The sequence below is a fragment of the Sinohyriopsis cumingii genome, unplaced genomic scaffold (genome assembly GCF_028554795.1).
Source record: "Sinohyriopsis cumingii isolate HCF-2022 unplaced genomic scaffold, ASM2855479v2 utg000349l, whole genome shotgun sequence".
NCBI classification, from domain to species: Eukaryota; Metazoa; Mollusca; class Bivalvia; order Unionida; family Unionidae; genus Sinohyriopsis; species Sinohyriopsis cumingii.
Window position 1 is genome coordinate 3,029,485 of NW_028315889.1, and position 15,797 is coordinate 3,045,281.

At 36.4% G+C, this 15,797-nt stretch overlaps 1 protein-coding gene across 1 annotated transcript in view; it reads left to right on the forward strand.

Moving 5' to 3' along the window:
- Positions 1 to 15,797, forward strand: part of LOC149774333 (complex I assembly factor ACAD9, mitochondrial-like) — a 119,447-nt gene that overhangs the window by 10,066 nt on the left and 93,584 nt on the right. Inside the window, exons 4-5 of the mRNA XM_089945441.1 lie at positions 5,505 to 5,611; positions 12,193 to 12,293. Coding sequence (XP_089801567.1) covers positions 5,505 to 5,611; positions 12,193 to 12,293 — 208 coding nt within the window. The remainder of the gene's footprint in view (positions 1 to 5,504; positions 5,612 to 12,192; positions 12,294 to 15,797) is intronic.

Genomic DNA, 15,797 nt, shown 5'->3' on the forward strand with positions numbered 1-15,797 from the left:
ATGCTGAAAAGACTTGAATAAACAACATCATAACCGATAAGGAGGTTATTCAGCAGCAGTGGGATAATGGCGCAAATGGAATGATAATTATGTATGTAACAAGATTTAAATGATTTTTTTAAATGGTTTTGTAATGTGCATGACAACAGTACCCGCTTGCATATCACGCTTGCACCAAGGATAAGACGATTAATGTATATTCAGTTGAAATAAGTCTATTATTATAACAAGAAGAACCTTTTAATAATTAATGTTACTTTTAAACGAAGGTATTAAATACTTTGAAGTATGTAGCTTTCTTACTACATACATTACATATACTTCTCACAATTTTTTTTAGCCCTCCTCTGGAAAGGCCACCTGTCTTATAAGGCCACTTTCCAGTTGCAGAATGGGTGGCCATATAAGAGGGGGACCACTTTACATATGAACACGATGTTCTTTCTATTTTTAGAATGTCTGTCAGTGGTAGGTGGTGCACTTATATGCAATTTACTGGTTGCATTTCCAATATGCAGATTTCAAGCAGACATACACTTAGCATCTGTTAATATCCATCCATTACAAGATAACAAAAAATACTTTAAAACAGACTATCTGTTAGCTGTCAGCGATTTTTATTCAGCGTTCTATGCCATTTAAGGTTGCTCCTGTTCATCAGATACAGGACTCACGTTTGACACTGGACAGAGGTATTTTGATTAAATAAATAATTGTACTTCATAATTGATTTTGACATTATTATTTATTCAGTATATCTTAATCCAGGTATAAATATTTAGTTTTGTAGCACATGATCGTGAAGGGCTAAAAAAAATTTGAGAAAAGAAATGAAAATTACATTCTTCTTATAAATTGTTGGTATTTTTAATTTGAATTGGTATTCTACCTTTTGTGCATTGCAGAAAGGGTGATTATCCAGCATACTGTCTGTTTTTGTCCATCCAGAATGTACATCAGACTCGTATTTAACTCCATATTTTGGCTCAAAATCACCCACTGGTATCTCCATTAAGACTTTCACAACTCCAGTAATCTGATAGGTAATGAATTTAAAAATTATTGTCAAATGTTAACAACAAACATTTGCCGAATGTGTGTGTAGGTGATTTGGAATTTTAATATAGTTTAAACAATGTCGATAATGAAATGTACTAGTCCTGTGCTTGTTGCTATTCATCCCTGGAGTGAAAAAATATAAAAAAAATAATAATTTAGTCATTTTCATACTATATTGATTTTAAAATTTAAAGTTCAGTTCTATTTTTAAAGTTTACTTAATCAGTGAACAGGGGTAATAAAAACAGAAAATATCAGGTAAAACATGGCAAAAGGTGTTGTCAGATAAGGGGTGGCAGTTAAATGAGGTTTCCACTATTTAACATCTGAAATTACTGCAATGTATTTTCAGAGTGTTGATACTTTTGATCAATACTAGGTACTTAATGTACTTTTCTCCCTCTTCTAATTATGTGTTAATAGATAAAAATATGTGGAAACTCCCAGTCAGACATGGATGTTGATCCCTGCTTAACGAAGTTGGCATATTCAAAAACATTTTCTTTGTTGAATATTGCAACTAATCAAATCTGTGTCTGACATAATAATTTCTGTTGTCTGATATTGAACAGAATGTTATGGTTAGGTATGATGAAGTGCTTTGGTACAGGGTATCGCTCGCTGTCCAGATATTACATAAATGTTATATGATTCTTGCGTTAAATTCCCTTTAGTCTCACCTACATATTGTTTAGTGCAATAAGAATAGCTAAGTGATTTGATGACTACTGATTGGAAATACATTTGAGGATTGCATATACTCATTCGAAGATCTGGGATTTATTCAGTTTTGCACAAAACATACAACAGATGGAAGGGCAGTATTATTCTTTTGTGAAGTTTTTCTGGTGAAACTGGAGTGTCTGAGTATGTGAAGTTAAGGTTTGTATATTTGTTGTTTTAGATATCTCTTTTTGGATTTGAATTTTGTGCAATCGGTGAGCTTTAGCTGCAAGTTGATATCAAGACTCCTATTTTGCCTTTGAGGCTGCACTGTTGAAGGTAGTCCGCTACCTGGTATAATTTGACATCCTTGGATTGGTTGTTGTTGTTGTTGTTGTTGTTGTGGGGTTTAATGCCATTTTTCAACACAAGATAGGCTATACATGGTGGCCAGTAATAATGGTGGAGGAATAACATGGGAAAACCCCTGAAAGAACCACTGACCCTCGAGAAGCTACTGGCAAGCTTTCTCACATTCCCACATAGGCCGAACCTGAGACTAGAACCCACGAAGACAGAGGTGAGATGGCAGTGATCCGAAATGGTGAGCGATTTAGAACACTTGTCCACTCAGGGCCCCACCTTGGATTGTAGTTTCCTGATCTGTTTGTAGAAAGGGAGGATATGGTTAGGAAGTAGAAAATGCTTCTTGGCATTCATCATCCAGTTTTCTTTTTGTGGGATCTCTTCTAATTACGGCTTTGGTACAAGGGTACTCAGATGTATTCTGTAGATATGGCTTTCTGTATGTTTGGATCTAGTAGTTTGGTGTCCTATGTAGGACTGGCTATATTAGGACTTTAGGTATTTTCTCCCATATACTTGGGTGGTAGTCTGGTCCCTGGCTGGTTTCATTATCATTGTAACTTATTGCTGAAAATAATTGGATTGATGCAGTGGTTCAACATATCACTCCGTGTTGTATCAAACAAAACCAGAAATTAGGTCAAGAATTATAGACACATGCTGTGAGTTGTTTTATTTTCATGGAGACCTTTTTTCTTGGTTTTGTTAAAAATGACATTTAAGTAGTATTTAAATCCACAGATGGATCATTGTATTTTGGATCTTTAAATTCACAGTTTGTAGTAACCATGAAAGCCATGAAAATGGATACTGCACAGTGAATTCAGTTTTGTAGTAACCATGAAAGCCATGAAAATGGATGCTGCACAGTGAATTCAGTTTTGTAGTAACCATGAAAGCCATGATAATGGATACTGCACAGTGAATTCAGTTTTGTTGTAACCATGAAGCCATGAAAATTTATACCCAACAGTTAATTTACACTAGATAGATGGTTACAGTGATTGTGTTATGCTTAATAAAATCATCAGTTTTTCATGTATGCTTTGAATGAATATTTTACATATAGGTACAAACACTTTAATGTCATGGGATGGTTGCTACCAATACAATTGGCCTATTTACATGGGGGATTTCTTAATCAAACGTGCCATTGTGTATGTACTCTGAAGATTTTGTAATGTTTTGCAAAAGTAACATTCTCTAGGTTGTTACATTGTATGATAACACCAGATGCTTGTAGTTTCACTGTGTAGTCAAAAAGCGACACAACAGGTTCTTGTGGTTTCATTGTGTAGTCAAAAAGTGGCAAACAAGGTTCTTGTAGTTTTACTGTGTGGTCAAAAAGTGACAAACAAGGTTCTTGTAGTTTTACTGTGTGGTCAAAAAGTGACAAACAAAGTTCTTGTAGTTTTACTGTGTGGTCAAAAAGTGACAAACAAGGTTCTTGTAGTTTTACTATGTGGTCAAAAAGTGACAAACAAGGTTCTTGTAGTTTTACTGTGTGGTCAAAAAGTGACACAAGATTGTTGTAATTTCACTGTGTGGTCAAGGAGTGACTCCCCTGCATTGGTTTGAAACTGCTTATAAATTGTGTTAGTGGGTGTTTAAGACAGGCTCTAAGTACAAATGTAAGAGAAATCAAGAGTGCTTGTCAGGAGCCAAGAATCCAGAATGGAAGTTATCAGAGACATTGAAACCATGTTATTCAATGAGTAAAATTCATGACTACACACACAACTGATGTCTTGTGTTTTTCTTTCCCTGCCCACTTGCTTTAACCATATAAGGCCATAATTGACCCACACATACATATATTACAATGACTGGGTCGTGATTTAAACGTGAAATGAATAAATTGAATCCACATTGATAGAAATGCATAATTTTAAAAACGAAAACTGTTGTTAATTTGCACTATGTCTTTTTTGAAGCCATGTTTGTGTTATAAATACAAATAAAGCTTCCATATAAATGGTCTTGATCTTGATTACTTTGTAATAAAAATTTATTCACTTTTATCCTCTGATGTTGTTTTTTTGGGCAGGGTAATTTAAACAGCACTGAATTTATGTAGTCATAACTGAACGTAGTACTACATGTAATTCCGGAGTGCATTTTGATGCCTCCAAACAGCTTGTTACAAGATCCTACCTATAGGAATCATCATTAATTGTGGCATCATTGTTGAAGTCAAAGCTCCATCACTGTTGTTTTCACTACATTTGCAGGCTTTAATTACAAAACTGCTGTGTGTACATGTAAATGGTTATATGTTAATGAATCAAGAAAGGTTTGTTAGTCAAATGTGAAACATAGAAGAAAGTTACCGTTTGCTTTATACAGCATTATGCTGGAAAGTATGTTTCGGAGAACTGCAGTATAAAGTGTACCAAGTATATTGCTGATCTATATATAACTCATGCATAAGGGTCAGGCACATTTGACCCTTTTGTGAGTTAATCTCAGTTAATGATAGTATATAGGCTGTCTTCTTGTAGTTTTCTGGTTAAGCAAAATTTAAAGGAATCCAGTGAAGGGTTGTGTTCCTAATCTCCAGATGAAGATGATTCCATTGGATATTAGACTTAATTGAATATTAATTTTTATAAAACTTATTCGTGGCAAAAAGGCATTTGGAGGCTGGAGCTCCTACAAAGTTGTTTGTTATTTACCCACTGAACTAAGGCTCAAAGGCATCCAGGAGTCAGACCATCATGCATTTTATAACTGGTTGTTCCATTGCTTATAGCATCTCGTTGAAAGTCTTTCCCATTTTGTTTCTTCCAAATAATACATCAGATTGCACCAAATGGTTATTCCAGCTTCATCTTGTATTTTGTCAATTTCATATTTTTTTGTAATGACTAGCTATCCTAGACAACATCCCAATAGTCCAAAAGAGGTGGTATAAAGGTGAAATAAAGAAGCTCTTGTACCAGTGATTTTCTGTCAGTTTGAATTTATCACTTTGTCATTTTCCATGCTTTGTTGTTATTTATGTGTATATGACCAGATAGAGATTCAGCAAGAGTTAGGTCAAAGTGTTTATGAGAACTTACATTCATAATAACTGCATCATTCATTAGAAGTATTGCTCCCTTTGAGATTTTCTGGATTTGATCATATGGTCATTGATTCAGTCTTGATTGATTCTACCAACCTTTGATTGCCCATAGATTGATTTTATGTATGTCTTTGTTCAGAACACCAGCAGCCAAGGTTGGGTTCTCCAGAGTTCTTGATAACAAAGCATTATTTGCACACAATCTTACAGTGGACTGAATATCAATAATAATATTGTTAGTATCAATTAAAAATAACCTTGTTACAGCCTAGAGCCTTGAGTCAGACCTTTCCTGACATATTTATCTGAATCATAACAGTGAATAGCAACTAAATATTTTCTATTGCAGGAGGATTAGGACTGAATGCCACCAAGTATGCACGCCTTGCTGAGATAACAGCTTTAGATGGTTCAATTGCTGTTACCCTGGCTGCACACCAGGCTATTGGACTAAAGGTAACTGGCCCAACTTATTGTGTGTGTGTGTGATTAGGATTTTTACCTTAGCTTTAACAATTTTTCAGTCATATTGCTACAATGTCTGCAGTGTGGCAGTTTATAGTGGTGTCTAGCACTGGGGCATCATGCTGCAGACATGTAGTATGATGTCCCACCCAGTCACATTATTCTGACACCAGGCCGACCAGTCCTAACACTAACCTGTTAATGCTGAGTGTCTAGCATTAGTACCATTTTTGTAAGTCTTTGGTATGACTCGGCCGGAGTTCGAACCCATGACCTCTCGCTTCCGAGGGGGACGCTCTAACCACTAGGCCACCAGAACGGTACTCAACTTAGTAGCTAACATTGAATCATGTAAACACATCATATATGTATTATTTGTAAGTCATTTTTAAGTTGTCAGCACTAGTAGTTAGTGCATGTGTTGACAATTTACACAACATTCTTTACTGATTTCAGTGTATACATCATGATAATTTTGAAAATTTACTTAAAAAATGTTGAAAGAGCTGCATCTACTTTCCTCTTCAGTGTTAAAATTTTGAAATTGTAATGCATTAGAAAATTAATGTGTTCACCTCCATATGTATGTCCACCATGCTACTACTACAGTTTTAAACGTACATTTACAAAACATGGGTTTCCCCATGATATAGTAAGGCATGTTACAGTTTCGGAGGAGGGATCAAATGGTTATATGGTCAAAAAAATGCTATTACTGCAGCTACAATATGTTTTTATGAAATTATTTATATGGGACAAAATTCAGACATTGGACTCAGGGTCTTTCCTCACCCCACAGGATATAACTGCTTGATCAAAACTAGTGAGATCCGAACTCTATAAATGTACCTACACTTTTTGGGCTTGAAAAGACAATCTATTGACTAAGACTGCAATAAAGTGTGCAAAAAAAATTTTGGAGATTCAGGCCCAGGGCAAGTGATTTTAAAAAGTCACTTGTCCTGACTCAAATTTCACTTGCCTTAAAGGTCCATATTTTATACTGTTATTTTGACATGGCTTTAAATTTGCTGAACTTTAAAAAAAAAGAGGGAGAAATACAAATACTTTAATTCGATTTTTCTGTGTGTTTTATTTGCCTCTCAAAATAGTGTACTGCAGAAGAAAAAATGTTTGTAACCTTGTTATGCCTTTTTGCCATTTAAACACACAATGCTGTAACAAACTCTATTAATAAATACCACAGCAAGGTCCTACGTAAATACAGTACATCTCACATGTATTTTTGGAAGACATCTACCCTGTGCATGGCCTATAGAAGCTTAGCAAACCAGCACTGGACATTTCCATCACCTACCTCGTGTTTGTCATGACCCAGTACTGGCTATTGCAAGACCCTGGTTCTGGATGATCAGTTCTGGACCATAGGTGTTGCACAGTGAATGCCAAGAGGTAACTGTGTCCCAGCATGTATGGATTCCCAGTCTTTGTATGCCATTCCACATAAAAAAAATTTCATCCGCTTTGTTGCTGTATCCCTCACAGAACCCTCACCTATCACCCCTTGTCCCATTTATGAAGATTCACACTCACAGGTGACATCATCATTATTTCATCCATTGATGTACATGTATTGATTGACCAGTTTTTAAATTTTTGTCTCCAAAGTCTAGTATGCCTGCCCCTTAAAGATGTTGTTGTTGTTGGGTTTAACGCCATTTTTCAACACAGGTTAGGCTATACATGGCGGCCAGTATAACTGGTGGAGGAAGAACCCTGGAAAACCCAGGGAAGAACCACCGACCCATGAGAAGCTACCGGCAGGCTTTCCCACGTACCCATGCTAGCCGAGCCTTGGACTCTTTAAAGATGTCTGTGGCTCCTAACCATTCCTGCATCCATTGATCACTTAATCAAGAAACTACCACACTGTTGCTGGAGTTGTGTATATGCTTTGTTGTTTTTGAAGGGCAACATCAAGACAAGCCTTTCTTTTTGTACTGGAAACTTCTATCACTCTTTAATCCAGAATGCTACATGTCACACTGGTCAACGTTTGAACATCAAGTTCCAGCTTTTGACTTGGACATTGTGGGCTTGGGATAGTCAAATGTTCCTCTATGTGTATGGACTGGAAACCCTTCTTTAATCAAATGTTTAGAATATTGTAGTGATAGGATCCATGTTGAGCTTGTTTGGTGTCTGGCTACTTTTCATTAATCTGAACATGGCTTAACCTCTTTTAATGAGGTCCTAGTTTCTATGGACTTCCCCTCCCAGCTTCACCCTGCCAACCCATAGCAAAAATGATGCCAGGCTTGTCCCTTTTCTGACTTACCAGTCAGTCAGAATATTCCACAATGGCAGGGACACTGCCTTCCAATTCTTGGCATTACAGAAATTGTTTTTGATTGACACCAGACCCCATGGTCATTGCCTCTTCCTTTTTATTAATGGTTTCCTTTGTTGAAGGCCTGTCTAAGGACCAGTTCAGCTGGATGTTTGGCAACAAAAATATGCACTCTCCTTACCAAATGGTCAGTGTGGGTAGTTCACACTATAAACTCACTAGTGTTTTACTCTAGAACATTTCCTGAACCTCAAAGCCATTGGCAAACTTTATCTGCTCATGGATCTATCTCTTTTTCACTTCATTCAGGCACAGCATTCTTTTTATGAAGTTACCATGATTGTTTCTCATTGCTGCAGACAGCTTCGACCTCTGAGATCTATACCTTCACATTCCCATTCACAAATCTTCCTGGAAGTTTGCATACAGTGTAACCATCTATTAGTTCAGGGTATTCCCTTTCAGTCTGAATATTACTTCCTGGGGCTTCTCACAAATCAGTGTTGTCACACAACTAAACCTCCATGTCCATAACCCCAAACCACTTGATCTACATTCACCAAAAGCACCAGGTCAGATGCTTCATAAACATTAGGAGACTATAATTTGGGTATTCCTCTGGGGAAGGGGATGTAACTCCCTTCTCCTCTTACCTGCTTTATCATTGGCTAATATATTATTGAAGAACCAATTATTTTAAGGTAAAATATTTCCTCATTAATACTTACCCAATCATAATATTGGCACACCCACCTAAGCCTGTCCCATAGTTACTTCCTCCAGAGGAAGCACCTCAGCTCCAGTAGAAACTGATTATAGGGTTTTGATGTCAATCCATATATTCTGGGTTGGGGTGGGTACATTGCTTTCATTTGACCATGCACCTAGTATCATTGTACCAAAATCAAGTCAAGATAGTTGTAACATTTTATATTTGGCTTGGAAGGTCTGAGTGTGAGCTAGTGGACATACTCCTAGTGTATTATGTTCAGGTAAGTATTATTAAAAGAAATATATTTTACCTTGTAAAAATTTGTTTTTATTTTACCCGCTATAACTTGGGCTGTTTGGCTAGTAATGTTGGAGTGATTGGAAAGATTTTCATGAAGCATTGTGTAGTATATATCATGACTTAATTATGTGTTGCATACCATTGTCACTCCACATCAGGAGTAAGGTCATGGCAAGGAAAATGCAATTCTTTGATTTTCATCCTTTTTATGAGCATAATTTTTGAACCAGACTTTGCTCAGGTATACCATGATTAGATGGAGTGTTGTGTATTATAGTCTCTCCACCCACCACTTCAAGGTATAGGTCACTATATAAGTGAAAATGTAACTTAGTGACTTGTATCCTTGTCTGGAGTAAAACTACTGAAGCAGTGAATATACTCTTAAAAACTTTGTCCAAGTATACATTATGATCAGATTGTGTGTAACATACTGTAACCACAAAACCTGCCTCATGGTCACGGCAAGGGAACATTTAATTCTGTCACTTATCTGAAGGGCATCCACGGGAGTTTTTCAAAGAAGGTGGAATGGTGGAAAAGCCAGAATCAAGGAGACCAGGCTAATACTACACGATGGATTTTTTAAAATTGGAGTGGGGTGGGGAAGGGGCAAATGCTCCCCTTTCTCCACCTGCAGATGCCCTTGTACATATCCTGTGTAAACTGTATGTTGCATATATGTAGTATAGTCACACCCCTGCCTCAGGGTTAAGGCTGTGACAAGGAAAATTTTAATTATTTGACTTTTTAACCAGTTCCATAATGTTGTATTAGGGTGTTTAAATCCATCCATGCCAAAGTCTGCTGCTTTTTTAGGCAGAAATATTTTGATCAAAGAAATAGCCTTTTTAATTTTTGTTTAGATTCTTATTTATTCAGTTTATCTACCTCTTAAAGTACCATATAGTTTTGTAGCATAAGATCCCTCATTGCTGAATTGTTTCAGAAAAGAAATTAAAACTAAATGGCCAGTTATTTAATTAGGTATGGTATCCTGCCTTTTCTGCATTTAATATTGAAATACTGCTGAATATGGGTTGACCTATATAGTCCCCATTTTTGTCCACCATGATTGTACATCCGATTTGTATTCAGCATCATTTTCAAGCTGGGATTTCCAGCTTCTACCTGATATACTTCAGAATTATAAAAATCATTGCTATCATCAATCAGTATTTGCCAAATCATAATCAGCAGATGAACCATGTGAGTTAGTCATTTGGAGTTGTCTGTGTAGCCTCTATTTTGAAACAAGCCTTTGTAAAACTTCTTTGACTAATGCAATATTGAAACTCTTGACAGTGTTTGTTCCTGGGCTCAATGTGCCCATTAAATTAGTTTAACAACCATTCATGTTAGGCAAAAGTACCTAGATATGTAAACAGTTGCCTACCAGAAATATGGTACCATTTGTGAGAAGTAGTATGAGATTCCTACCAGTTTCACAATTTATCCAGTGACAAGCACTTTAAGGGTTAAGAGTTAAATTAAAAAAATTACATTACAGAGCATATTTTTATATGCATGACTTTGAACTAATTTGCAGGAGTTCTCATGCATCAGCTCTTTCCAAGTGCGCAATTTCATCCAAAGTTTGTGCGTTCAAAACCCTGCTGAGTCATACCAAAGACTTCGAAAAATGGTACTAGCAGCAGCGTCGCTTGGCACTCAGCATTAAGAGGTTAGTGTTAGGAATGGTTGGCCTGATGTCAAGATAATGTGAGAAGGTGGAACACGATACTACATGTCTGCGGCATGATGCTCCCCAATGCTAGACATCACTATAACCTGACACACTGCAGACATCATAGTGATATGACTGAAAAATTGTTAAAGCTACATTCAAAATCCAACACACACACGCACACACACAGTTTGTGAGATTCGCAGCATGATCTGGCAGCATCTCTGACAATGCTGCCAACTATTCATCTCTGACAATGCTGCCAACTATTCATCTCTGACAATGCTGCCAACTATTCATCTCTGACAATGCTGCCAACTATACATCTCTAACAATGCTGCCAACTTTACATCTCTAACAATGCTGCTAACATACATAACTCATCTAGAGGAGGTGGGGACATCAGAATATGATGCTGCCATTGATGATCAGTCTAAATCACAGTCACAATAGGAATGAGGACCCTCATTGACTTGCCATTAGTGACTGCATCAGAAGTAGGTGCAACCCCCAGAATAATGCAGTGTCATCCAAATTACAACTGTCCATGAAATCTGCTCTGTGGATAAATCAGTTCCAGTAGTGAATTGCTAAAACTGGATCAAGCACACCAACATCATCAAAATACAGCTGAACAGTTAACATCCAATTCATTATATTGGTCTCAGCATGCTTTCTCATGCATTTATTTTATTTATGTATTGTTCATCATTTGCTTCATGTGAGACTATCCTCTCTCTTGTATAGCACAACAATCTAATAGAAACAGAATTAAATCTATCAAACAATGAAGCATCCAAATAATTCCACAAGCTGATGTAATTGCAAGTAGTATGTGTACTCAGACATTGCATAAATGCAGAAAAATTGCAATCATCTATTGTACACAGACAATAATTTTATTCCTCATCCTAGCCAGCAGATCTCACTGCCATGCTCAAGATTTGCCGGTTGTCATCTGAAACATTTCGCTCTTATTTATTTTTCACTTTTTTATTATTTCTTTTAATATGATAAAATATACAATTTAAAGGTGAAATTTTATCTGCATACATAAAATCCAGCTAGCAAAACAGACTGGTTACTCATTTGTTGTCCCAGACTGTGGTGAAATAGCTGGCATAGGTTTGGTTACTCATTTTTTGCACCAGACAGTGGTGAAATTAGCTGGCATCGGACTGGTGGGCTGGTGGCAATTTTGCATGCTGTGCTCAGCTTTCCTTCTTAAAACATACGCAAATTCTATTCAAATGGAGAAGTTGATCATAGAACTTGTTTGGAGACTGGTTCAATGTGCAGATTGAAAATTGTCATATGAAATCAAGCAATTAGTACATGGCATACCAGTTTGTGGATGATCTTTATTAGTGAGACATGCCATCATTGCAGCTAAACATAAGAATGTATATGGAATGTACATAATGCTCCAACTGGGACAGATGACTCATCACAATGAGTATAAACAAGTTCAGGTTTACTTGTTATTATTCCAACTGAAGTAAACATTATATACATCACCAGTAAAGGTTCACAAAATTGAGTGTGCTTGTCATCTTTTTCAGGGACTACTGATTGCAGGAAATGAGGCTCAGAAACAAAAGTACCTCCCCAAATTAGCTACTGGAGAACATATAGCTGCCTTCTGTCTCACTGAGCCATTAAGGTAGGTTAAAAGGACTGCAGGCACTAAGGAGAATGTTTAATAAGTGAAAAATTTATATTGGTTATGTTTTGGTCCATTATATGAGCTGTTGAGAATAAAAGATAAACTGCCAAAGGAGGTGGTTAATCAACTGAGATGGTTTCATTCACTTAAAATCTCACTGGGGAAAGTAGTTTGACATGGGGAAAAGATTGGTCTTAACATTTTTGTCAACCTGGAGTATTTTTTTAACTGTAATATTTTTAAAAAATTTCAAGTTTTAAACCCAACAGTGGGCATTATGTTTACATCTGTAACTGTAAAATTGGCTTATATCTCAGTTTTCTTTCGCATGCAATTCAAAAAGTTGTATGTACTCATGTCGGAGTTGGTGAAGGTGTCTGTCCTATCAGAAATTCTTAAGTGGAGCAGGCTTTTCACTAAAATCTAACTTCCTTTCACCCAAAGAGCACATTTTATTTTATATTTCATATTCAGATATAGAAATGTATAAGTAGGAGATAAAATGATATTGCCATTTTTATCACCCCACAGTGGTGATACCACTTTCATCACTCTAGTGGACATATCACTTTTGGAACTACTTTTTGTTCCCATTTAGGAAATGTGTGGCCTTATGCATGTTATTCAAACCTGTCTAAAAACAAACTCCAAGCAACATAAAGCGGGCTTTTGGAATTAATTTTTTATAATTAGTTTTCCACATTAATCATGTAGGTTGTCAGTGACTAAAACTTACATGACCTGTTGCTATTTGATGTTCTGTGAGCTGACAAGGCTGCCATACTACTGGGGAATCAGGAAAAAGTTTGGAGAAAGAATATGTTTGCACCCGACTGGGGAAAAGCTTTTTAAATTATGTCAATATAGATGAAAGTAAGAAATAAACCTTGAATTTTCAGCTGCCACTTGATAAAAAAATAATAAAATAAATAGCCATAACTGAACACTTATTGAGTTCTTACTGGAATTGGTGGAGGTTGCAGAACTATTCAATCATTTGAGATGCAATTGCTGCATGGATCAATTTCAGTAAAGTCATCCAAGTGCTCGGGTGAATGGATTGGGTCAAGTATACTGATTACCTCTTAGTCCATGCCATATTTGGTATCAGTTTTGTTTCTTTATGTAGAAGGTATGAGGACCATTCAAGCTTCACAATGTATCAACATGGCTGTGATAAATGATTGTAGTGAGCATAAAAAAAAATAATGAAGTTTTCCGTGCCCAGTTCCCATTTTTATATGTGAGGTGAATGAAAATGTTCTGTGGTAAATTGACCCATCTTACTTGATAGTTTGCACTGGGAATCCAATGTTGAGTATTATTGACAATAGTAATCTTTGACTCCCCCAGCTTGCCTTTGCGGTGTGTGTGTGTGATTTACATTTTTAATGTAGCTTTAATAATTTTTCAGTCATATCGCTATGATGTCTGAAGTGTGACAGTTTATAGTGATGTCTAGCACTGGGACAGCATGCCGCAGACATGTAGCGTGATGTCCCACCCATTCACATTATCCTGACACCAGGCCAACCAGCCCTAACACTAACCTCTTAATGCTGAGCGCCAAGTGAGGCAGCTGTTAGTACCATTTTTTGAAAGTGTTTGGTGTGACTCTGCCGGGGATCGAACTCACGACCTCCCGCATCCGAAGCAGATGCTCGAACCACTTGGCCACCAGAGCAGTCCTGCCTTTGCTGTGAATTTTACTCTTAGACTTTGCTAACTACTTTGGGAATCATTCCAGCAATAAATTTTAGGGAATTGAAAATTTTTATCGTGAAACAAGTATTTTGGAAACTTCTTAACATATAGTGTTATGGTTTCTAACCGCTGCTGTTATTTTTGGTAATATTTGTTGCAATTTATTTTCAGCTGTCCCTTCACTGCATGTTCAAGTATTAATATTATAAGGTTTTGTGTATAGTGTGAACCAGAATTAGTTGCACAAGTTTATTCTTGTTTTTTTAGAGAAGATCTCTTCATAAATAGCAGTGGTAGTCGAAGTTGTTGTGTTCTTGGAATAAAGTAGCTTTTTCTAGTAACTGTAGTGTCAGAAATTTTCATGGGGGACCAATTTTCATTGATTTGGTTGTTGCCCCGAACCACACATTGAAAGCCCCAGTGAAAAAATTAGCCATGCATGATGATGACCCTAACCCCATTTTCTTATTGGGTTTAATTCTTTGAGATTAACAAAGCTTCTAGTATTTTATAAATCAGTGTCATTACTGTAATCTGTTAATACTTTTATTTTGTTTGGACTCGTTGAAAAAAGAATTATAAAGCATTTTATATTGTCTAAATGCACATGTATCAAAAAGTTATCAGTAGCTGTAATTTCCACTCACTGCCTTTAAAAGTGATATTGGAAATAAGTAAGGATAGAGAGAAACAAGAAAAAGCATATTAAAGGTATTCGAACACCAATAATACTGAAAATGAAAGAAAGAATAATAACTAATACTAGTGTATGAAAATTGAATTTTATGCCTATTCAAATTAGTGCTTCATTCAGGTGCGACTGTTGTTGAAAAACAACACATTTCATTTTATCCCAAATGAAGGACAAGCCTGTAAAATTCTAGAACCGTTGCTTGAATCACAATTATTCATGAAAAAACTATGTATATACACTAGTTATAGCAGAGTATTAAATCTCACACTTAAGTAATTTTTGGACAGTCACTATGTGAACATTGTATCAAGCAAGTCTCAAGGTAAACACATATACTTCACAGGTAAACAAGTCTGAAATTGCAGAATTAACAAGTCCAGCTTTTTCCAAACCACAGATAATTAGGTCCAATCTTTTACTACTTGTCACATGAGCTGTAGCTATCCATTCACCGTGAATTGGATGGATTAATAAGGTTGCAAGTTTCACTGATACAGTACACTGATCATCACCAGTAACATCTTCCTTTTCCGTGATGGCCTCCATGATCTGTTTAGCATACCAGTTAAGGAAATGTGATTGTAATTCTTTTTTCTAATCTTTATTTATTGTCTAGTTTAGTAGTTGAAGTTTTTTTTTTTTATAAGGCAGGCACAAACAATGGAGTGATTTCTCTGTCTTTCAATTTAGTAAGCATATTCACACTTTGGTGGACACTAAATACATCAAATATTGCTACAGCCTGCTGTTTGCATTGAGCAAGGTGTAAAGGGGTAGCCGGTGATGCGTATGGTTCACATATGTTATGATGACATTATCCACATAACAGATTATTGATTCTTCATTATTCAAGTGTAAATTTATTTGAGTCACACCCCAGTGGACAGGGAAAACTACATTCTGAGGCAGGTATCTGTTACTTTTCTCAGCATTGTGGCTGCAGGAGATAACCGGATTTTGTTGTTAAAAGTAAACGTGTGATCTTCCTGTTGACATCAAGTGCGGAAATTGACACTTATTTAGATCCACAGACTTCTGTCATCCAGTCACCACCTGATACTAGCTGGCACAGACACTGATGCTAGTAAATCACAGTCTGAAAT